This window comes from Alligator mississippiensis, chromosome 1 (genome assembly GCF_030867095.1).
Source record: "Alligator mississippiensis isolate rAllMis1 chromosome 1, rAllMis1, whole genome shotgun sequence".
NCBI lineage: Eukaryota > Metazoa > Chordata > Crocodylia > Alligatoridae > Alligator > Alligator mississippiensis.
Genome location: NC_081824.1, coordinates 162,636,894 through 162,661,622, shown reverse-complemented (window position 1 = coordinate 162,661,622; position 24,729 = coordinate 162,636,894). Strand labels below are relative to the sequence as shown.

Here is a 24,729-nt window from a genome sequence, read left to right as displayed (position 1 = left end):
TGTTGGTAGCACTGGAGTTAATTGCCCCTTTTTTAAAATGGGGAGTTGAAATTGGAGGAGTGCTGGGACCACTGTTTTTGGAAAAGGCTTTCAATCTTAGAACCCTTCTCTTGCACACCTGGACTTTCAGGGCATATTGCAAATCTTCTCTTTCATCCTAGGCTTTCTCCAACGGGGTTCAAATTCTGGTTTTCTATGTGCTTAAAAACAAGACTCTAGATTATAAGTAGTGTTTAGAACCTCAAATGAAATGTTTTAATTTGTTTGCAACTCTTTATTTATATACATTTATTCACGTGCTCGTGTTGAAGGGCAGGAGAAAATATTTGCCTCTGCCCCAGAATTTGCCCATGTTCTTCTTTCCTCCTGAACTGTCAGTCTGCTTTGCCTGGGTAGCTGCAATCCTTCATCCCTGCTGCTGTTGCTGTACTACTGTAGTCTGCAGGTTTGTCATTGCCCTGAAATAGAATAGTTTTCTGAAAGCATACTGTTAGGTTTACAATAATTTGGATTTTTAAGAAGTATTAGCTTTACAGCTGAATACAAGGCATGACCTGTGGCCTAGTAATGCAGCTGACCACAAGGCAGAATGATAGCTAGGCCTTTGCTTGTGTCAAGTAATCATTTTAACTGCAACAAGCATTTTCTGAGTTAAAAAGTGAATCTGTGTCTGTGTGCTAAAAAAAATCAGCTACAGCAAGAAGTAAGATAAAACAGAGAAACCATTGTTTGAGCTTACTGGTTGTGTCCTTGAGAAGTATCTTCTACTGTGTAAGGTTTTGCTAACATAATGTTACTGTTACTTAACTTTTAGCTTTTAAAAAGTGCTAGTTCAGCTTAATAGAAATATGCTGTTACAAAGATTTGTAGAGCACCGCCCCAAGTATTGCTTTTTGTTAACTATATAGTCTTGCTTTGTTGTAAGAAGTATAAAAGATCGCCTCACCCTTGAGGGGGGGCCATTTTGCCTTTTGCTGGCTTTATGGTCTTTGCTCGAGCAAATAAACAGCTGTCTTTCTTTACCCGCGTTGTCTGTCAATCAAATTACAGCTAGACAACGGACCTTAGGGAGGTTTCTCCCACCACACTACCCCTCTCTGTGCTGCATTTCCCACCTAGGTGGCTATGCTGCTTTTCCTCCCCCATTCCAATGGCTGTGCTCTCTGTGCTCTTCTTCCCAGTTCTCCCTCTTCCTAGCTATTTTGTGGGAGGAGGTCTTGGAGGTTTGTTGGTGTCTCCATGGCAGCAGTCCAGTTACAGAGCAGATGAGGAATTAGGTGGGGGAAGGGATGGAAACAGATTAGTAGGCAGGCTGCTTTGTACATCCCCTCCCACAGTTCCTGTTACATGCCAAGGGAGTGGAGATTTGGATGTGATAGAGCCGTAGAAACTGTGCTGATTCAGAAACAGAAAGGACAAGAAAGAAGCCGGAGGCAGAGTGAAACCAAGCAAACTATAGCTTCTGTAAATTGAATGATTTGCCTTTGTTTTGGGAAAATTATGGTCTACTCCCTTGGAATCTGAATTAACTGCATATACTATAACAGGCCTGTATCATATTTAATTACAGGAATGGTGGGGACCCTGGAACAAAGACACATAACAGATTGGGCAGCTTCAACTTCTGATTAAGCACCTGTTAGGGAAACAATATAGCGATGCTGCTGCCTTTCTAGAAAAGTAGTAAAAAACTTGGAGAAGGCCTGAAGGAAGGCTTGGAAAGGATAGTGATCCAAAATGGTAAAGTCATTAGAGCCTGCAAATCACTGATTATTTCTGAAAGTAAATTAGAGCAGTTTAGGGATAGTGAAAGCAGGCCCAACGGTCTATCAATTTAGGCAGTAATGTATTTGGAAACATGGATGTGGCTACCACCCACTGAAAAAGGAAAACCAAATTATCAGCAGTCAGAAAAATCTTATGCCACTGGCAGTGTTGGTTGATAGATAATGGAGACTTGTAAAACAGCTGTACAAGAACCAGAGGTGGAAGTCTACTTATAGCTTGTACATCTCAAAAAAAAAAAAAGCACCTGATATTTATATTTAAAACTAGCAGACATCTTGGCTTCAAAGAATACTACTGGACTGATATCAACCAAGTATCTGGCAAAGATACTTGAAGCAAGAAGTCAGAATTGCAGTATGTTGATGAAGAAAGGGGGATAGAGAGAAAAGGAAAGAAAGAAGTAGAACCCCACTTGTCCTATTAGAAGAAATCTGGAACCATTTTATGATTAGCATTCATGATGGATTATCTAATATTAGGTCTCCATTAGAAGTTAGTTATAGTCATTCTTAGGTTCTTAGAAGATGAGGGTCGAAGCACACAGAATTAGATTGCATTAACTACAGAACGGGAGAATTTTATCTGACATTATGGACAGCTGGAATGCCTGTCAATAGGTTGGGGGTTGATTTTGGGAGAGTCTTAACACCTTTGCATGATTTTTATGGTATGACCAAGTTAAGAATTATCCCATATCTTCTTAAAGAAGTAAAGTTTGTGATAGCCTTAATAGGATACTGCTATTTATCTTAGGGACACTGAAAGAATCCAAGATGGCAAACTGTTTGAACCATTGTCCTGGACTTTTTGTCCATAACAATTGCAAATATTCCTCCATGGTTTATGCATCATCATTTCCTCTAGTTTTTGATCTGCATGTCAAATTTCCTGTTGGAGGAACTGAATATAACAGAGGACAAAGTAGTAGCAGGACTCTGGATATGACTAAGATATGGATGTTGAGGAAATATGAGAAAACACATCCCTACTTTTGAAGTATGTCCTAGATCAGACTTAAACTCCATCTGACTGGAGGGCCTGGTGGCAATGTGGTGGGGTTACTAATGGCAGGGTAGCTCCTATAAAATACGACAATGTTGCAACATCCAGAATAAGGCAAGTATAAAATGCCTCAAAACCCTAGCCCCCACACCTTGTAGGTACTCCTTGACTGGAGAAAGGCTAAGGGACAACACCCTGACAGAAATGGACCTTTGCTGAGGCATTAGCTCAGTGCTTCCCAACCTTTTCCTTAGCATAACCCCAGCTAAACATAGGAAATTTTTTGGAACCTCAGAATGATGCAGACAAGATCAATGCTCCCTCCCCCCATGGGTGACACGGCCAGAATGGAAGCTGTTGGGGTGGGAGGGAAGGATGTCAGTTGCCTGCTGTGGGCTAAGGGCTCCCCACCCTGCTTTTCTCCCCCTAGGGGTCTCTGTGGCCCAGTGGGTGGGATCCATTGTGGAAAGGCAGAGTGGGGTCGGGAGGCTTGGTGCCACTGCTGGGAGCCCCATGCTGGCTGTGCCATGGTGAGGTGACCCTGCCTGCCCAGCAACAGTGGTGGTGACATGGAGTTGTGCCCCCTGCTGCTGCCGGATGGATAGGGGGTGCCTCACCATGGTGCAGTGGCTGGTGTGGAGCTCCCGGCAGTGGCACTGAGCCTCCCTGCCCCACTCTGCCTTCCCGCACAGGGTCCTGCCCACTGGGTCACGGAGGCCCTGGGGGGGAGGGCAGCAAAGTGGGGAACCCCAAGCCTGCAGTGGGCAGCATGCATCTGGCCCCACCCCATGCACAAATCTGGGGTGCAGGTGCCATCCCATGCCTCTCTCCCCAAGAGAGTGTGCATAGCAGTGGGGAGCCAGCCCCTCTGCCACCCCTGGATGAGCCACACGTGGCTCCATTCTGCTCCCCCAGCTGGGCCCTGCATTCCTGCCTGGGCCACATGCACAGGCTTGGCTGGGCAGCATCCCCAGCCCTGCCCCACTCCCTCCCTCACCTCCATCCCCCATAGACTTACCTGGAAGGAGATGCTGTCTACGCTGCCTGGCTACCACGTGCATGTGTGTTTGTGCACATGCATGTGGCACCCCCTGCCTGATTGCCCTCTTCCTGCTCCCCACAAGCCAAAGCAGCCCCTTGCAGGCTGGAACTCTGCTAGCCTGCAAGGGGAACCTGCCATGTCTTGCTTTTCCTATGATTTCATCATAATCAGTCAACTCTGTCAAGTGTCTTTGCAACCCCATTTTTTATCGCTGTGACCCCAAATGGGGCCGTGACCCCAAGGTTGGGAACTGCTGAATTAGGCAGTCAGCAGCAGTTCTTATCTGTTGCTCTCTGGCAGAACCATTGAGGCACTGAATGTCTGGACTCGGTCTGGCCTTTGGATTCTGTCTCAGCAGTCTAAAGGGAGGATGGTAGGTCTTGGGCAGCCTCCAGTCCTCTTGCCTAGGCATATGCATTGAAGGTAGGAGGGCACCGATAAAGATTTTCTTGGTCAATACCGTTTATTAACCAGCCATATTGGCCAATACCAATCTGATAACTGATTTATAGGAATGCAGTCAGGCAGCATGGAGAGCAGTGCCCTGCAGGTAAGTCTGTGGAGGGGAAGGGATGTGAGGAGCATGGGGGAGGCAGATCAAGGCCCCCGCAGTGAGGGAGGGAGTAGGGCAAGTACTGGAGGCGCTGCTCAGCCAGGGCGGTGAATGGGATCTGGAGCCAGGGTGGGGAGTGGGACAGAGCCGTGGGTGGCTCGTCCAGGGGGTCAGTGTCCTGGCACTTAAAAATGGTGCTGGGGGTGCTTGAACTATAGCTTATTAAATGACCTTGAGTTCAAGTGCCACCACCATCATTTTTGAGCACGGGAACACTTTTAACTGGAGTGGAGTTGAGCAGGGCGAGGGTGGATGCAGGCTGCCCGCTGTGGGCTTGGGACTCTGTTCTGTTGCCTTTGCCCCAGAGGCCCCTTGTTGGCTGTGCATCCCCTGCCCACCTGGCAGCAGGAGGCACAAGTAGCTGCCCCAAGTGCTGCCGGACAAACAGGAGACGCATAGCCAGCATGGGGCTCCCGAGGGAAAGGCAGCAGAGTGGAGAGCCCCATTCCCAGTGAGCAGCCCGCACCTGCTCTGTGCGCAAATCTGGGGAGGCACATGCCCCCCCCCAGCATATTTCCCTTGGGGGAGTGTGTACAGCAGTGAGAAGCTTCCCCGCCCACCCTGCATAGCAGTGGGAAGCTTCCCCCCCCCCCCAGGTGAGCCACTTGCGGCTCTGTCCTGATCCCTGCCTCAGCCCCGGGTCCCATTCACTGCCCTGGCTGGGCACCAGGCCCTGCCTCACTCCCTCCCTCACTGTGAGGGCCTCAATCTTCCGCCATGCCTCTTCCCTCCCCCACACCGGTCCCCTCCACAGACTTACCTGCAGGGTGCTGCTCTCCATGTTGCCTGGCTGCATTCCCGACCGTAGGCATGCATGTGGCTGTGTGCATACACGTGGTATCTTGGGGCCCTGGCCAGAAGGCATATAATATTTGTTGGTGACATTATTAGTGCTAGGGGGGAATGGCACACAGCTGAATGTGGAGTGGTGGCAGCTGCGTGCCATGCCCCCCCAGCAAGCAAGCATGCAAGCTTCCCCTGCCCTCCATGTCTGGCTGGGTGGATGGTGCAGCGTGGGATCATGCATGGTGGCTCTTCATCCTCACCCACACGTACCCCCTAGGGCCTTCTCAGGTACCCCTGTGGATATGCATACCTCCAGTTGACAACTCCTGCGATATGCAACCGATATATCAGTGCACCTCTAGTTGAAGGTCTCAGTATGATGGTTGCAGGATTCCATATAAGCAGATTCATCAGGCACCCAACTAGACCTTTTACACGTATACCATAATCCAGAGGATTAACAGTTGCTTACTACAGAGAGGATGTATAACAATGCATAACAATCATTAGCTGTGATTGTGCAAGTGGTGACTAAGAGATGGGGATTTTGAGGACTTGCAATGTAGTATTCTTTTACCTGTTTTAGACTTTTAGGCACATTCCGTGCAGAAGTTTATATCAGTGGAGTGAATGAAATACATTTTATTTTTAATTTTGAAACCATTGTGTTGAATTTGTCAGCTGATTAAGTACTGTTAGCTTGTTCCTTATCATTTAACTCAATTTATTTTCAACTGTGACTACATATAAAAAAAAATAAAAAATGAACCCCCCCAGCCCCCTGGCTTTTATAGCTAAAATGAAGCATGTACCACACATTTGCTCCAATGGATGCCCTAGGCATACAGAATGCATGGGGCGGGGAGGGGGGAGGAGGGAAAGAGAAAAGGAATGACCTTTTTATTATCCTCCTTCCCAAATCTCAGTTCCTCTTCCCAGGCATCTTCCTACACAAATTGCCAATATAAGGAAGTTGGAACAGAGTATTTTGACTGTATTTTGCGTGTTGAAAATCAGGCAAAATAAGGTCAGGTTGCCCTAAACAGGCTTCATTTTCGTAGGAGCAACTGGTTTGCTTGCAATGGCTTTGCTCCCTTCATATAATTGCAGTAGCCTTGGACCAGAGGGCTATTAGACTTTGGGTGAGTTGGTGCAGGGTAGGACGGGGTGCTGACCTGGCCCAGTACAGCAGGGGGCAGGGCAGTTGATCTCCCGTGGAGGGAGTGGGCAGCGTCGCCCTGGAGGCCAGGCTGGGACCCCTGCAGGGAGGGCAAACTCAGCAGAGTGGATGGTCTGGGGCTGAAGGCGGGCAGGGAGCGGTGTCTGGGAACGGGGTGGGCAGCTGCTATTGCAGGGCAGCGACAGGGCCTGGGGCAGAGCCATGATCCACTCCCTGCATGTCCCTGCCACGGGCGCCGGTTCTGTGCTTAGGGACACGTACTGTGAGTCTGCAGTGCCCAGAGCAGCTCAGGCAGCCGGGCAAGCCGGGGCGGCTGCAGCCACCGCCCTACCGTCGGCTGCTGTGTGGGTCCGGGCCGAGCCCGCCTTCCCCACGCGCATGCGCGCACGCAGCCGAGGCAAAGCGAGGGTTTCCCCCTGCCCTGCACTCCGGCTGGGGGAAGGTGGGGGGGAGGGGAGGCCACAGGGGGCAGCTCGGGTTCCCCCTTGTCCCCGCCCCCCCCGCCGCACCTGACTGGCCCCTGGAATCTTCCCTTTCACCACAGAGACACAAGCTCGCCAATCAGCGAGGCCAGAAGTCATCGCCACGGCAACGCGGCGGGCCAATCCAAGAGGGCGATGCCGGCGGACCCCGCCCCTCTGCGCTCTCCTCCAATAAAGGGCGCCGTCCCCCCACAGGTCTGTCAAACGGGGATGTTAAGGGGCGGGACACGATAGGGGTAAGGGCACCCAATCAGAGCGAGGCTTTTCCTTTTGCCGTCCAATAGGGGCCCACTCCGGTGCCGTCCTTACTTCCACGGGAGCCGAGCTGGGCCAAACCCCGCAGCCGCCGCGGCCTCCTTGTCTTCGCACCCCGTTGCCGGCGGCTGCTTCGGGCTTTGTCCCCAGGCGCCCGTGGCCCCCGCTCCCTCGCCCTCGGCAGCGCGCCGCGCCCCTCCCCGCCCCGCCCTCGGCAGCGCCGCCCCCGCCCGCCGGGGCCCGGGCTCTGCCGGGGGAGGAGGAGCCGGCGCCGGAGCTGGAGGAGGGAGCGGGATCAGCGCTGCCGCCGCGGCCGGGCCCGTCTCCTGCCCTCTCCCCTCAACACCATAGGCGGCTCCGGCACCAAGATGTCCAACCGGGTGCTCTGCCGGGAGGCCAGCCACGCCGGCAGCTGGTACACCGCCTCAGGTAGCACCGGCCGGGCCGCGCCGGGGGGAGGGCGCAGGGCGGCGGTCGGGCCCGCGGGCGGGCAGGCTGAATCAGCACCGGGCGGCCCCGGCCCAGCCCCGGCCCCGCGCATGCACCCCGCTGAGGCCTGGCCGCTGCCCTCGGGCGCTTTGCTGCCGTCTCCGGGCTCGGCTCCGCCCCGCCGCTGCCCCCTGCCGGCTCCTGGCTCCGGGGCGAGGGGTCAGGGCAGCGATGCCAGGTCTGAAATCCGAAGTGATCGGCTTTGCTGAAAAAGTGTGCAAATAAGTAGCCGTCTTCTGTACTTGATCTTGCTCCCTGTGACTGGGTCTTCGAAGTGGACCCCAAAGTCGGTTAAGACTCCCTGAGAGTGACATGGGTTTTGCCTGTGCTGCATCAATGAGCTGCCTCAAATGATCGGGGTTTTGAGCGCTTTTTCTGTTGTTGATTGTACAAGGGTTGAAATTATCACATAAATACAAGGCCAGGCACAGGCATGAACAAACCAGGCAGCCGCCTCGGGCCTGGATACAAAGAGGGCCCAAAAATGGTGGTGGTATTATTATTATCTGTAGTGAAGGGGGGCCCGATACTAAAAGTTGGTCAGGGGGTGCCTAGAGTCTAGGTGCAGTGCTATATAAATAAGATAGTTACTGTACACCTGGCAGTGCTGGAGCAGGGTGCTGCTGCCGGCTCCAGGTGCCTTTGCACCTGTGGCACGGCCCAAACTTGGTGCCTCTCCTTCTGCCACTTTGCCTTCTCTCTCCCCTGCCACATGAGTCCTGCCAGAGGTGGGGACTCCCTTTGCTTCCCAAGCTGGTGGATTCCCCACCAAGCATGTGGGTGGGAGACAGCTGTCTGCAAAGGACCGACCTGTCACTAAGGCCCCCACTGGTTTTTCCAACCATTTTGCTGGAAATGAAACTGCATGAGACTGACCGTGTTTTATAGAGACAAGATGCTGGCTGCCCAGGTTCGCCTCTGTAGCAGGCTCAGGAGTTCTATCTCTGTTAAGTGTTGGGGTTCATGGCAGTTCTAGGAGGAGTTTTAATTTATGGTTTAGATAGGGATGGCCCTGCCTCAGGCAGGGGATTGGATTTGATGGCCTCTGGAGGTGTCTTCCAAACCAACCCAACTGCTCTATGATGTGGGAACTCGCAAGCAGATATTTTACACTAGCTTCTTTTCTTCTTAATTGGTACGGTAATCCAGAGCTGAAAAATGTGTGCAGGATTTTAAGAAAATGTGCTTTAAACTCACAGTGAACATAAGGCTGGTGATAATGCAGGGTTCTTGCATCTAGATCCAAGGGTCTTGTAGCCCAGGGGAGATGCCACATTGGAGTTCTGCTCACAGTCCTCACACCTATGTTTAAGAAAAATAAATTGTTCTTCTGCTTCTGTGTATGGCACGTTTTTGATGGCACAGCAGAGTAAAATCAAATTAATTTAATTGTTTCTTTACATTAACCTTTTTGGCCTTTTGAATAAGTGTGGGACTGTAGATGTAAGATGCTTTACTCTTCCCCTCTGTCATCCAGCTCTGTAATGTTCGTTCTTTGTGCACCCCGAGCAGAAAGGAAGGATTCTATCTCTGGCTTCTCTTTCACCCTCGTTTAGTGTTGTTAATGAAGTGCTGAGCCAGTCACTGAACGTTGCTTCTGCTGACTGCCCTATGTGGAGGAACAGAATAAGAGAGAAAAGTAGATGTGAGATGAGAAGGGGAGAGGAGAACTAAGAGACACAGGAAGTGCTGCCAATAGCTTAGTGACATATCGGCATATGAAATGGAGCTCTATCATGTTCCTTTATGGAATGTCAAGGACTTGGATATATCTTGTATTTGTTTTAGCAGCCATTTTCTTAAGGGACTTGCCTCATAAATCTGATCTATCAGCCACAAGAAAGATTGCTATGATGATAAAATCTTCATGGAATTGGAGCTGAAGGGTGGGATGAGCAGAAAGATTGTGAAAGGTCTTTCTCATTGTCAAGAGAAGGAAGGGAAGCTCTTTTTTTTTGTTTTTGTTTTTTATTTAAACTGAATTGGACCATAAAACCTGTTCTGGCATATGAGCAAGTGATAATTCTTTCCCATCCCCACAGAAGATTCCTCAGGGATCCAACTTCCATATCTTTTAACATGCAAATCCAAAGGATCGGAGGAAACAGACAAGTGGAGAAGCAGAAATATAAGATGAACAACTTGACTTTGGTGAAGAAGCTTGTAACTCAGTTTTGTTTCCTATAACCATCTGCCTATTCATCTACTGTTTGGTAGTAATCTTTCAGTTACAGACCTTTGGAGAGGTGATCCACTCCAGACAGGAACAATGCTTGAATTATGTCTAAAAATGATAACATTCTGTAGACTTGCCCACTCTAGGTGTCTAGGTAGACCTGGGCCCCGGGTCTACCTAGACACCTAGAGTAGTAAATGACTTGAATAAACATACAGCTTCAGTCTTCCATTTCCTAAACACACATTGAGACACAGACTACATAAGGCTTCATGGTAATGGTAACTTCCCACACTCCCCATGCTGTATTCAACCAAGTGAAATGGACTGCTGCCAGTCCATTCATACTATTTAATGAAATACATTATTACCTACAAAAACCTCAAGCCTCTGAATGAGTTGGAGCAGGGTGTCACCTTTAGAAACTGTCCTTGTCTTCTTCCTGATTTAGATTAGTACGGCTAATAACCACCCCTGTGGACATACTGAACATATCTTTCCTTAGTACATAGATTTCCAGTGTAATGGTCATACACTTCAGTTTTCTTACTCTTGTATAATACTGGACCACAGCTGCACAGTTGGGGTGAAAAACATGTCTTTACACAATACAGTTAAAGCTTAGTAATTATAGCAGCTGGTGGAGGCTCATGGTTGTCTCTCTACTGGTTCAGTGTGTGCATTTTGGTCAGACTGTACACCCCAGTGAACTATGTAGTTTGTCTAGTTCTTCTGATTTTTTTTCCATCCAATTCTTTGTAGTAAAGGCATCCAAAAATACTGCTCCACATACTGTTGTATACTTCCCTGAATAGGGTTAGTAAGAACAGCTAGATAGAATACCTCTCCAAATGTTTCTTAGGGAAAAATAAGCAGAGTACTCAGTGAAGGCATATAAATAGCTGTGATAGCAGAAAAGCTGCTTGAAGAAACCAAATCATGTTACTTGTAACCAGTTAAGGTGACTGTTTTTAACTAGGTAAAACACAAACATGTTTAATGGTTGTGTTGTGTATAGAACACTCGCATTTTTTTCTCACTTGAAGTTTTTTGGTTTGTTTTTTTTAAATGAGCAGAAGAAAATTGAGGGCAAAGGGTTATGTATTCCAACCAGAGCTAGACATCTTACCTCATAAAAATGAATGAAGTGTGTGGAAGTAGAGGTCATAACTTTCAGACTAGCAAGAAGGCTGCCGTTTGTTTGCCTGCTGGCAGGGTACTTTAATTTCATTTGGTTTGGTTTTGGGGACACGGGGAGGCTTTTGGATGCTTGTTAAGGAGGGCTCAGCAGAACTGAAGGAAAAAAAAATGGGAGTAAAATGGTTATGTGACCCCTGCTGACTTGACTCAAGTTCTTATCTAATATTTAGATGAAAGTCCCATGCTGTCCACACACAAGCCCTTACTGTGATTTCTGTGGTCTCTGAACATATGCCCTTAGCTGGGTAAGCAAAGTTACAGCATAGATTCCATTAATGCAAGCTCTTAATTCCCCTACTTTGCAGTGAGGATGCAGTTGAAGCACAGGTTATGGAATTCAAACTGGAACTCTTCCGGTGCCTTTCCATAGTTCTCCAGGCATAACAGCCTTTCTGTTTGCTTCTCACTTTCATCCTAGGCACCAGAAGCCACCTGTGGCTTATGTATACTTGGTCAGCATTTAAATTTCTTGCTTTATACTACCAGCTCCATTTTTGTACAGATCAGCTCACCTCCACCTTTATGCACTAATGCCCCAGAGACCCTCATCCCAGCATTCTGCTATCTTGCCAGATGTTTGCACCATGGTTCTGATTGTCTTCTGATGTGAGTGTATGAAGGAATGTGACTTCCGGAAATGTACCTTGAAATGTTCACATAAAGATGCTGCTTTAAAAGAAGCTGGAGGAAGAGGGCATCCGGTGAATGGCAGCCTGATGTTGGGTGTAAACTAAAGGCTGCAAAGGCACTTATTGCAAGGATGCCAACTAAATATATAGCATGTCCTTGTAGTGGACATTTGGGGACAGGTGGATGGGGAAGTTAATTCCTAGGGCAATGTGGAGTGTTCTGTCAAAGTTTGTTATCATGCTTGACAGACTTTTAAGGCAGCAGGGTCTGATTATTAGATGAGGAAACAACAACTGGAGGCAGCAGAGGAGGGAACCTTGGTAGTGAGGCACGGATCAGAAATGGACCTTGGACCTGGAACAGGCCATGTGGCTAAAAGATGCTCTCGGACCAAATTTCCTGGCTGTTCTTGGTGATAGCCCCCAGGAATGGATCGGAGAGGAAACCAGCATCAAAGCCAGAGCCAGGTAAGACAGACACTACTTTTGTTGTGGAGGAAATTGCAACATAAGTGAGAGGGTTGTGCTGTTTTATAATCAATCCAATTATTGTTATGGATGGTATTCCATGCTGTGGAGTAGCTTTGTTTGCAATTGAAGGTAGAAGCTGTTCACTTTCCTGGCTTCCTTGTCTACCCTCTCCCACCATATATTATCCAAGATGGGCTCCAAGCAGAGAAAAAAATTAAATATACACCTAGTACATTATTCCCATTAAGACATGTAATAGGTTGCTGTTGTCACATTTATTCAAAGTTGGGATTTCAGGCTTAACAAGCATCTAGAATCCAAATGCTGGCTCCATTTATAACTGTTATAGTTAGTAGCATTTAAAGTGATGTCCCATATAGAATGTATTATAAGGCTTGCTGGCAGTATTGAGTGGAAAAGTGCCTTGGTGCTTGGCCTCCTTTATGTTCTTGGGTCTCAGTACACTGTTATGACAGGGTTGAAAAACCCTGGAGCTTGTTCAGATATCTGCTGCTGGTTCAGCTTCCTGTTAATATTTCATAATTTCTGGCTAATAGTGCTTAAGAATTTCTGGTACAGGAGAAATTCAAGACAGTCAGTGAGATTCTTGGGCAAAAGAATCTTCCCAGGCCAGCTCCTCTATTTACTAACCTTCTCTGGTCATTCATATGCTTATTAGTTATCAGCCAATAAAATAGTGGGTGGATACATACAGATAGTTTTCTGCGGGAAGTCCAGAAACATTCTTATATTTTGCGGTCTGGGACCTCCAGCAAATTAACATCCTCCAGTGCTACTGTTGCTGATAAGAGACCACTGATCTAATGGCCAACCAGAGCCACAATGCTTTTACAAAAAAAAAAAAAAAAAAAAAATTATTTATTTATTTATTTATTTATTTTTTGACTCTGTGAACTGGTAAATTGGAATACAGTTGTTGCTAAACAAGTAGATGTGTAGAGATGAGCTAAAAGATGTGAAGTAATGAGTATCATTTTGTGGGCTTGTAACAGAACTGCATCTGTCTCTTTACATTCTTTCTTAAATATAACTTCCTATTTCATTGTTTTGGCAGGAGCTTCCACCTCTGCGGAACCAATTCAGATCCCCCGTGCTTCTTCTGGAGAAAACCCTAAACCTACAGGTGATGGGGGGGGGAAAAGAGGATCAGGGACAACCAAGAAATGCGGAATGACTTTGGCACAGCTTAGATAAGCATTTTAAGCTGTTGAAGTAACAGTTTCTAACTCCTCTACTTGCAGCAGATGAAGAACAAACTTACTGCAGACTCCCTCGAACACTAATATCAGCTACAAAGAGAATGGTTGCTTTGGCCAGCAGGCTGTAAACTTATATTTCATGATATCACATGTCAGACACACAGTGGACACTGGATAATTCTGCTGGCAGTCAGTCTGTGCACTCCTGGAATGGAAGCGTATCTGGGAAGATGTACTGTGTTCTTTCACACTCTGTGCTTCCTTCAAGTAAAGTGAATAGATGTGCTGCTGATGTGCAGTTTCATTATTTGGGTGATGGCATGGATTGGGGCATGTAACATGGTGTTATCATCTGGCATCTGGGCTGCCTGTTTTGATTCTTGGAGTATTCTTGTACTATTTAGGTATTCCAACTTTATAATAAAAATGTTTGGCTATAACTTCCTGTCTCAGATTTTCCCCAAGTACTTGCATGATGCTATAGCAGTAACAAAGGTTTTAAAAAGACATTTAGTCCAGAGTGGAAAAACCGGTATGTGTATGGAAGCATTACATAGCATCATATTTCCCCATTCATTTTCCCTTTGCAATGCAAATATATAGGCATACAAGATGCACTGTTATTTCTGTTGTTGTCTTTGACTCATTCTCAGTTATCAGAGGTGCATTCTTCCATTTGCAGTCCAGTACAAGCAGATAAATAGTGTCCATTATCTTCATAAATGTAATGCAGAATGCCAAAATAATATCACAGGCATTGGGCTTAGCAGCACTTGAATGGGTCTGTAGGCAACAGTGTTCTTGCTTTGTCACCCAGGTGTGTGTTTTATTAGTCACAATTGTAATAAAACACACCAGTATTCTATCTGCTGTTCTTATCCTGATGTGCAACTTAATTAGTCAGGGCACAGAAACACTAGTGATGCCCTTATTCCTCCCAAATATGGTTCCTTCTTGTCCAAACAAGCAAGCAGCAGATCTTCTAAACACCCTGCTGGCGTGCACATTACTGGTGCATCTCATGATGGTGTTTAGAACTTGTTTATCATTAGGCAGGCCTCAGTCAATCTGAAAAATTAGTATCCATTCTTGTTCCTATGCTTGTAATAGGCAGATCTGTGGTCCAAATAGCACCACTACAATTTAGAAATCCCAACTGTTGTTTCAGAACTTGTTGTGATTTACCTATGGGTAGAGGATGCTGCTATAGCAATAACCTCACAGCAATGTGTCTACATCAACAGTTGGCTGACCAACACCAAACTGGTTAACTGCCTACCTGTAACAATCTGAGGTGGTCCGTTTCTGGTAACAAGCCCGTTGGTGGTCTGAGATGGCTTTCATCATCCACATATCTGGTGCTGTAGTGTCAGGGCAAGCCTCCATAATTCTGTGGTCATCTTCCTCATGTGGATGCGGGTTATGAAATGTCTCTTCTCTATGCCTGGGGCCCCCTCTCTGGAACTGCTGGTCAGCATAGAGGGAATATACAGTGAGCACAACTACCATTCTGCCATGTAAACTTGCATGGTTTTCTTGCCCAGAGATGCTGCTTCCACCTTCTGAGTGTCTTTCACTACTTTTTAATTTCCTTTGTCTGCAATTTGCTGTGTAAAACAGTGGATCCAAAAGCAGACATTGCTCATCTCATTGTGCTGGACCTATGCCCTTTCTATAGCTGGGCTAGGCAAGAATGAATGTGTACAGCTAGAGCCACTTCTAATCTGCCACATTGGACTAAAACATGTCTACAGACAAGCTTGAAAAGGATGGACAGGCAGTTCCACAAGCATCAGGTAACAACCACTAGAGCAGTTTAATTGCTTGAGTATTGAGGACATTGAGGTACACCCTCAGAATTTCAAAACGCCTTACAACAGCATCTGTGTAAAAGCAACTATTTAGGTGCAGCTTGCAGCATGATGCTTGTGGTCTTGACCAGCTGGGGGTAGGCTCCATATTGACTGCAGTGAAAAGCAGAAAAATGAACATGGTGGGTTTGCTAATCCCATGACTCTTTCAAAAGCAGCATTAAGTTGTCACAATGAAGTAGATGACACTGTTGGAGTTTGTGCTGCTCCTAGGGCTGTGGACTTCAGAGAATTTTGATGTTTGTTTCAGTAAAATTTTCAGTTTGTCTTAAACTTGACCTGCTCTAAGCCTAGAGGAAATTCAGAGCCATCTGGGAAACTGGTATCATAAAAGAAGCTGGATAGATGTAGTTTCTGTTCTGAAAAATTAAGTCTGAAGGTGAGTGACAGACAGTGGGAGAAGGGAAATGAATTAGGCCATCATGTTTACTTTATTAAGAATATATTGCTTCTAGGAAGAGTTCCTACTCCTACCCTGTCTTTTTCCCCCCTGCTGAGCAACCTGGGTTGTTCAAGGGCACTTACCTGACACAGCCCTTATGTTGTAGACATGCCCTGAGGTGTATAAGTAACAAGTTGTGCTTCACAACAGAATCCACTTTTCTTGCCTGCTCCATAATTTAATTTATTTTCTTCACGTTTTAGCAAACCTAGACTTCGCTTTCATTTCCATCCACTCACCAAAGATTAACCAGCAATCAGTCTGCATAGCTATTCACTAAGGAAGTCAATGGGATACTCATGTAAGGGGAGGTTTTGTTGTGTAGTTTATAGGAGATTTTTGGTCTGACGTCTAAATACATGCTTACTAAATGTAAATCAAACTGAAAATAAATATGCTTTAGGCTATGAAGGGTCTAGTTTAATAATATTACTGACCATGCCAGATGTAGAATTGGTTATCAGTTTAAAATTTATAATGAGAAGTACTTGGGTGTTTTGAGACATTTCAATATACCATTCAGACTATATATAGATACTGAATAAAGAATTTCAGAAAGTTCTTTAAATTACTTCTAGTTCATTAATTTCTCACCATTTTAGAATTGTAAAAACAAAACCACTGAACTGTAAGATTTGATGCTGTATTACCTAAGTCTAGTACATTAAAGAATAATACGTAAGAGACCATCCTTATCCAGTACCTTTTTGTGATTTTCATTTCTACCAGTAATCCCAGGCAGGATTTAAAACCAAAAATTTGTCTGTCATTCATTATTCTCTAGCTTATGCAGGTTGCTAGAGAACATAAAATAACAGATCACTTCTATAGCATCAGGAGACCAGATGGGGAAAAGAAAATCCATTACCTGTCAAACTTCAAGTTAGAAATGCTGGGTTATGCTTACCTTGCAAAACAGCCACAGATCACACATTCATTCATTCCCCTAGGTTCAAGATCCAAAAAACATGGAAGAGGAGAAACCCTTATTTTGCAAAATCTCTTGAAAGTTTTCAGATTTTTAAATAAGGGAACAGTAAACTAATTTAAAATTCATCCTGACATGCTTATATTAGACTCTGGGTGGTGACTACCAATTTGCTAAAAAGTTTATGGGAACATACTGTTATCCATTATGTTATGCTAGGGGTTGTCAACTGGGGGTACTCAGACCCCAGGGGGTACTTGAGAAGGCCTTAGGGGGTATGTGCAGGTGGGTGGGTGGGGATGGAGGGCTGCCACACACCATCCCATATTGCCGTGCAGGTGCCACGTGCCTGGCTGGACGTAGAGGGCGGGGGAAGATTGTATGTGGCGGCTGCTGCCACCTTCGGCCCCCCCCCGGCGTCCTGCCACCAGGGTTACACTGATGCAAAAAGTTTGAAAACCCCTGTGCTATGCAATATATCCCATGCCAGCTACTCCTCCTTTCATCTCCCTTCCACCTGCCCCTATATTTTAACATTAATATAAAACAAAATACTGAACAAACTACACCTGAAGCTCTACCATGAAAGTGTCTAAGCTAATTACCCTGCATGTGTGCTGTTTGCAGTTCAAGAGATGGGGTTCAGCACATGGAGTGCTGTGGTATGTTTGAGGAGTGTAGGTTGTGGTATGTTTGAGGCATTTATTTTTAGTGAGTTTGTGCAACTATAGAAGTTCAGATATTGTTTCATCTATCAGTGAATCTGATGTTATTGCTTTTATGTTTAGTTTTGAACATCTGAATTACAACTTCATCTAGTGTCTAAATGATCTTTCTTTGCATCTCTTTAATTCAAAATTCTAGTATTTTTTTTCTTTTTCAAGTCTGTGCTTAAGGTTTTTAAGAATACATCAACTTTTGCTTTGTTTGTAGATCTTTTAATATGTCATACTAGTGCTCAGTAATTATAGAATTATATATTTTATTAGTTGAAAGTAATGCTGATTGTCATTTGTCTTTTGAAATACAATTTTCTGTCCCTTGTGGCCAAATCTGGTTCTTTGCCTGGCCAGAACTTGGATTTATATCAAAGATTTGTCCTTTTAATACAATCATACGGCCCACTGTGTTAAACTTGGTTTATGTCCTTTGAATTATTGTCTTCAATTATTCTTGCATATGGAAGGAAGGGGGTGAATATTTGTTTGTCAACTAAATTTAAAATATTCGCTTATTTCCCTCAAGGTTCATCCTTATTTTAGGGCAGATTATTACAGGAGGCTATTGCTATATTGAGAGACAATAGCTAATCAGGCCAAGTCGCAGGACATCACTATTTACTTAGCTGGATTATCTAACTTCTTTCTCTGAGTGAAGACTTAAAACACATGCATATGTCCTCCTATGTTGTTATAAATATTTCAGAGTATTGAATTGCCCATCTGTGAGTCATAAAAGAAGAAAAGAGAAGAACAAGATATGAACAAAATTATTGGCTCATGGTAAAACAAATTTATGTTCCTGGATGAATGCGGAAAGTAGTTACAGGATCAAAGGTTTTATTTAAAAAAAACAACAAAACCCCCCCCCTACCCATTATGACCTCTTTGGGTGCCTGTACACGTGCAGGACGCCTGCTCCAAGTCATTTTAATTGGAATACAACAGAGCAGACTCAATCAAACAGCCTTTCTATCATGTGTATTCAGTGTCCCTGTGTTTCAAAATGGCAGTAGAGAAGCTTTAACCAAGCTCGTCGAACAAGTTTTAATTCACCCCTACCATCATTTTCAAGTGCAGGACACTGAATACACAAGGTGCTGCTGGCACTTTAAATTAAAGCAGCTCCCAAGAGCTGCTCTAATTAAAACACCCCGTCCCCTCTCTTACTCTAGAGCATGTGTATAGATGCCCTAGGTATTTTCTAAAGGTAAGCAGCATGCAAAGAAGGTAGTGTTACAGTCTTAGAGCTCAGGTTCTCTTGCTCTTAACTCTCAGTGAAATCTGGTCAGTATTTATTACTGGTATTTAGAACCCTGATTGCAGTTCATTGATTTCCCAGTAATAGTGCCAGCCAGTGAGGAGGAGAAATCAAAATGTGCACCATCCCTTTCCCAGCAATTCAGAGGATCAAATGCAAGTTGTACCTGCTTGAGGTTGGTGCTAGTGGTGCTTCATTGGTGTGTCTGGATTTACCATGTTAAGTGGTTTGGTCCCAGTTTGAAACGCACAGATTAGGAAATACATTAAGCTATGTAGAAACAGACTTGACCAGGAAGGGTTTGCTGGTAAAAGCTTGCTTAGTGAGTGTTCAGGAATACGTAGAACACTATAAATTCTGAAGTAAAGAAAGACGGACTCCCTTGTTATAAGTAAGTGCTGTGAATAGATTTTACTCAGAGCTGTATAAGCAAACACTCTTAGTGGGGGGGGTACAGTTTAAGTGTAGTTTTTACTGGTGTTGTAGGTCTAGATTATGTCAGTTCCCAGCCAAATAAAGCAGCATACAGAATAGATACCAATATATTATCAAAGTATTCTCTAGTTAAATGTTTATAATTTGTAAATGATCCTTTTTTATAGGGGTCTAAATGTAGTTTGTTAGAGCATAAACTCTAGCTAATATTTTATATTGGTGCCTGTCAATTAGGTTTTATTGTAAAAAGTCTCTAATCTTACTGTACCACTCAAATTAGCCCTAAAGGCATTGGCTATTTAAAGAATAGAGGCCATATCCCTAAGGCTTCAGTCTACTTTTCTGTTACCAAATAATTTCTATGTTTTTGAATGCCAGCTCTCATTCTATAGTGCATATGCTTCCTTAAAAAAACACAACAGTTTTATAGATTTTGACATTCTGTAGAATCTATAGTAATATCTTGCGCTACCAGAACATGAAAAGTGATATTGCCAGCCCATATGCATATATTTTCCTTTTCTTACAAAAAAGGACAAAATACCATAATTACTTCAGATGTGTCTAAATATTTGCAATAGCTATTTTTACAACCTACCTTTAATCCACTATAGGTGAGACTTGTTCACAGTGTTTGTCTAAACAGGAAAGCTATTCACAGCCTGTTTCTCTGGAATTCAAAGCACTGTAGGTATTTTAGAATCCATTTTGCAGATTAAGCTAGACTGGAGAGAGCCATTCGTATTTTGGTGTACATCAATATAGAGAGGTATTTCACCCTGGCTTATTTGGCCACAGCTATTCTGGTCAGTGTTCTTATGTAAAAAAGCCTGTGGTTAGAATCCCTCATAAACAGCTTCTAGCAGTCTGTCAGGCCATTATTACAAAAGCATGTGCAAGTTGCCCTGTTGTTTTTTGATGCAGTAGAAGGACAAAGAATGGAAAACTGTTGGGTTATCTATATTGTGCACAACTCAAGAAGCTCAAATTTCCATTTTCACTACGTGTCTAACTCTCTTACTCTTCAACACAGGTACTGATGTGTTGCCTTATTCATGTGCATTGCAGTTAAGTTGCAGGTGTATTGGTAGCCATGTTTCCAATTACCGTATTTACTGAAATCCAAGATGACTTTGGATTTAAGGTGAAACCCCCATAATTATATTCTATACATGGAAGATGATAACAACATTACACCTATAATAAAATTATACTTTTCCATGTATTTAATCTAATTATTGGGAGTTGTCTTAAATTTGTCTCCACTGCACCAAGGAAAGCAGCAGCAGCGAGGCAAAAGGCCTTTTCTTTGGCCCCCCCTGCTGCACCTGCCACTTGCCCCTACCCCCTTGCCACCTGTCCCTTTCTTGGTACCTGCCCCCCAGCCATTTGCACCCCCTGTTGCCTGCCTTTCCCACATGTGGTATGGTATCTCAAATGGCCCAATGTGTGCTCACCAGATTTTGCATAAATATTCACATCTACATGAGAAATCTTAATCAAACCTTAACATTTGTAGGAGGCTATATGCAGGGCCTGTGCATGTGGCTTTAAATTAACTGTCATCTTTGATCATACTGGTATTATATGAATTGTTTCTGGTGACCAGTTCCAGGTCCCTTGGAGGAGGTAGCAAGAATCTTTATAATGGATGATCCTTAAAGAGTTTAGCCACAGCAGAAATTTCACCGTGATCTCAGACAGTTGTTTGGCTGATGCCTCAAGCCCAGCAGGATATATCATGTATTTCTTTTTTAATACCGTCTAGCATAACATGGGACGTTCTCATTCATGAATATTTAATCCTTTAAAAAAATTCTGCTACAATACTGTAAATACTCTTGTGGGTGAGCTCTACTTGCTGAACTGCATGTTCTACTGGAATATGCTCTGGAAGTTCTACTTTTACTGTTTTCCCAACATCTGTGGTTTGAATGACATCTTGAAAAGACGTATGTCCTTTCATCTCCTGTTTTCTGCTTATTTACTCTTGAATTTTTAGTCTTCTAGGAAATAGAGCAGCCATCTTTTTAGGTTCCTGGAAACTAGTATGATTGTGACATTGCACACCCATCTTTACACAATCCTGGGCTATTGAGAGGATATTTCATGCGTTTAAAACTTGTTTTTCTTCTAATCCCTCAAGCCCTTTACAGAACTCATTTAAAAAAGGAACAATGATGCTTTCCTTTGCACATTAATTTTTCACATGATTTTATAGCAGAAACCTATTATTTAACTATTGGAGAAAATAGTATAGGTATCCCTATTTAGTATGCTTAATATACAGAGAAAATTGCCTTTTGGACACTTCTTTATGGATCTGCATATTGAAAGATTGAGTCCAAACGGAAGCATTGGGCACTGTATTATGCAAGTTATCTCCACACAAACATTCAAGGTCTATCTTCCTGTGACAGCCAATAATTGTAACTCTATCATAGTTCCTTGCACATACCGGTAAGCCACAGCTAAGATGTTCTGAAACTGTTTGCCTTTATATTTTTGAAATGGACTTGGTCTTGATTGAACTGGTACAGTCTGCTATGGCTTATCTCCAGAGCAGGGGTGGGCAATATATGGCCTGTGGGCTGTATCTGGCCCACCAGTTGTCCCATCCAGCTGCAGCACCTGAGGGTGGGAGGGCTGCACCCTGTGCACTCTACTCTGTTGCATCTAGGGCCAGGTCAGGCAGCACACAGACTCCTCCACCCTCTTCCTCCCTACACCCATCCCTCTCCCTGCCTGGTGTTCTACTGGCACTGTGACTGCGCAATCCTGCCACTGTGGTGGCCAGCAGCTGGGTCTGCATGGGAAGGGGCACAATGTAGTGCACCAAAAAGCCATCCTGGGTGCCTGCCTGCCATGATGGGCTTCTGCCACCACTGCACTGCTAGTCCGTGCTAGCTGTGAGGGAGGCTCGGCCTGAGGCAGCTGTCCTCAGTTTTTCTGGTGTGGTGCAACTGCTGGTGGCTGTGTTGCCAGGACTGTGCAGCACCAACAGGAAGCCAGGCCGGGTGGCAGATAGATGCGGGGGCCAGAGGAATCTACATGCTGCCTAACTTAGCACAAACTGCAGCAGAGTGGTGTGGGGCACCCCCTCAGGCTCTTGGTTGTGGCTGGGAGGCCACATAGGATCAATTGCCCTCCTCCCTCTCCTCTTCTCCCTGCCCCCAGCCCTCAACAGCTCCCCAAAACTCCCTAAGTAGTCCTCCAGCCCAAATAATTGCCCACCACTGCTCTAGAGGGACTAAGAGTGGCAACAGTTTTGTTTCAGTCATTAATCTGAATTTCATTCTGCCATAGAGTGTCTCCTTACATTTGGTAGAAGATTGAGCAATAGGAAAACTCTCACTTGTGTATTACTCAGAAATTGATGCAAGTACTAGTAGGCGCATACCTCTCTTTGTGTGAACGCTGAGCAGCTAACTAGTTTTGGGTATAGCATCAGTCAGGGTGGATCCAGAACAGGTGCAGTGGTGTAAATGCAGCCACCCCCCTTCAGTTGATGCCAAGGGAGCATTAGTCACTTCTTTTTAAAGCCTTGAAGCAAGTAAGAATTCTCCCCCTCCTTTCCCTTTGGTAGTCAGTGGCATCTCCTCTCTTATCCCCTCCCTTCCCTTCTTCTCCCCCACCTATCACTGCTGCTGTCCCTGTTTGCTGCAGCTGTGGCAGTGGGTGGGTTTCTCCTTCCTGCCTGGTCCCCTAGGTGTTCCTTTCTGCTACCCCTGCTGAGTCTTGCTCCCTGTGCAGCCTGGCTGGAGCCAGGCAGAAGCAGTATTGAAGTCTGTCTTCCCCCTACCCCCCATGGGAGGGGAGGGGACATGGTACTGAGCATGTAGGGCAAGGGTGAAGGGGATGGACAAGAGAGGTAGATTCTTACCTGATGAAGAAACTTAAAAAAAAGTGTTTGTTTGCTGCTCCCACAAGGTGATCCCTGCCCTGGTTGCCAGGAGAAAAAGAAGCTGGGAGCAGGGGTGTAGCCACACCTGCAGTACCAGTTGCTGCTCTTGACCCTTCTCCCACCCCATATGACAAGATCCTGACTCTGCTCTCGGCATTGGTCCATGGCTTGATTTAGACGTTTTTACAGGTGCAAATTCAAGACCAACTTGATGTGTCCATTTGGGATATGGTGAGAAAAACTGATCCAGGTGGAACTCAACTTGTCTTTGTGATCAGCATATGTATCCAAAGGGATTGTAGAAGGCCACTGAACTGGGCATTAAGAATAAAGCTGAGCAGAAAAAGATAAAATCTGAAGGATGGTCTGGTAGGATAAATCCACAATCCCTTTCCTCTTCATTTAGGTGCTTTGCTGTGTTCTGAGGGGCATGGCCCAGGCCGGCATACTGGAGGCTGTCTGTGGTTGCTAGGAGTCTGCTGGGAATAAATGAGCTCAAAACATGGAGAATTTTCTCAAGCCTGAAGTACAAGATGGCTTATGGCACTATGGACAGGGTTGAGAAGTCAGGAAAGATGGGGCCCTTGATGCAAGGTATTGTTTACATTTTGGTTTACAGTATGTTTGGGGAAAGTGGGTAGACTTATTCAGAACATGGAAATTGGTATTAATGGACAATCCCTTATTTTACTAGGGGGAGGGGATAGCTGTGAGGGAGAACTGAAGTCGCCCAGTTCCTGGATGCAGGCAAAGCAAAACTTAGAATAGGTAAATCTTTCTCTGGTGCTTTTTCTTGTCAAGATTTATTTTATTCATAAGATTTTATTACAGCCAATTTGCCACTGCCTGCTTCCTTTCCCACCTACTTGCCACATGCAGCCTTGACTCTGCTCTGGATACTGCTCTTGCTATTATAGTGAGGGCAGAAAGTGGTCCCTAGTGAGAGCAGAAGCTTGCACTGCATTCTCTTCCTGTTGGTTCTTTTTGATGAGGGTGGCCCCAAAATGGCAATCAGAATTCACCATACTTAATTGAGACCAATATTGAAGTTATCTGTTGACTGTACAGTGACTTACAGATAGCACCAGAGGCCCAGTAAAAGAATAAAAGTTAAGTCTGTCTCAACTACTAGGTTGGATTGTGACAGGTATTTTATACAGATACATTCCTTAGATTTAACTTTCTCCCAGTTTTCCTACTGATGTGACAAACCGAACACTATGTCTTCCGTTGTGACTAGCCAACACAGCAGAGCATTTTTTTTCTTCTCACTGAAGTGGATGCTTTCTCATGCAGCAGAAAGTGCATTAGCTGTTGTGATAACTTTAAAGAAAAGTTCAACTCTATTGTACATCCTTATCCCAGGTCAGAAAGATATCCTGACATTTGGAAGAATACTCAACTTTGCTGCATCTGGCAGTAACTGCCTGGATCCTCTGATATGCCTGTAACAGTTCAAAGTTAAACCATGTTTCTCAAAGGGCACCAAAAAAAAGTAAGTGCAAGTAATTGTGGAAGGGTGTGTTCTTAGGATGAGCTGAATTTTATTTTTTCTGTTGTTGGCAATTTTTTTTTTTTTCCTAAATGAAAGAGTAGTCAGGCCTGAGAATTAATAACGCAAACCTCTTCACTCTGGGCACATGCCTGCCTGGTTTCTCTTCAGTTCAGTTTTGCTATTGTTGACTATAATTGCTTTTCAGAACCTGGGAAAGAACTTGCATGTGAGCTCTCCAGAGTAATATATGAGTGAAGTTACCCTGACATGAAACATGATAGTTCAGCAATGGGAGCAAAGTTAGACCACCTCCGAGTTTGTGAAAAACCCACTGTATGCCT

The 24,729-nt window shown here is 45.0% G+C and overlaps 1 protein-coding gene and 1 long non-coding RNA gene across 7 annotated transcripts in view; one reads left to right on the top strand and one right to left on the bottom strand.

The window, feature by feature from the left end:
- Nucleotides 1-246: 246 nt before the first annotated feature.
- Nucleotides 247-7,186, bottom strand: LOC109286430 (uncharacterized). Of its 3 annotated transcripts, none has more exons than XR_002094454.2 (4): nucleotides 6,921-7,186; nucleotides 5,542-5,702; nucleotides 5,206-5,295; nucleotides 247-458 (listed from the first exon to the last, which is right to left on the bottom strand). It is a non-coding gene; the product is annotated as an uncharacterized LOC109286430 (long non-coding RNA). The 3 variants fall into 3 exon arrangements; XR_002094456.2 differs by lacking the exon at nucleotides 6,921-7,186 and adding an exon at nucleotides 6,673-6,889; XR_009456159.1 differs by lacking the exon at nucleotides 6,921-7,186 and having other exon boundaries at nucleotides 5,542-6,881.
- A 62-nt stretch (nucleotides 7,187-7,248) lies between these two features.
- Nucleotides 7,249-24,729, top strand: part of MEMO1 (mediator of cell motility 1) — a 49,523-nt gene continuing 32,042 nt past the window's right edge. The window contains exons 1-3 of one of the 4 annotated variants that reach the window (XM_059716178.1): nucleotides 7,489-7,577; nucleotides 11,922-12,110; nucleotides 13,189-13,257. In XM_059716178.1, the coding sequence (XP_059572161.1) occupies nucleotides 12,023-12,110; nucleotides 13,189-13,257 (157 nt within the window). In that variant the 5' untranslated portion in view covers nucleotides 7,489-7,577; nucleotides 11,922-12,022. Of the gene's footprint in view, nucleotides 7,578-11,919; nucleotides 12,111-13,188; nucleotides 13,258-24,729 lie in introns of those variants that run through there. The other 3 variants (XM_019500599.2, XM_019500598.2, XM_006270021.3) reach the window with 3 other exon arrangements.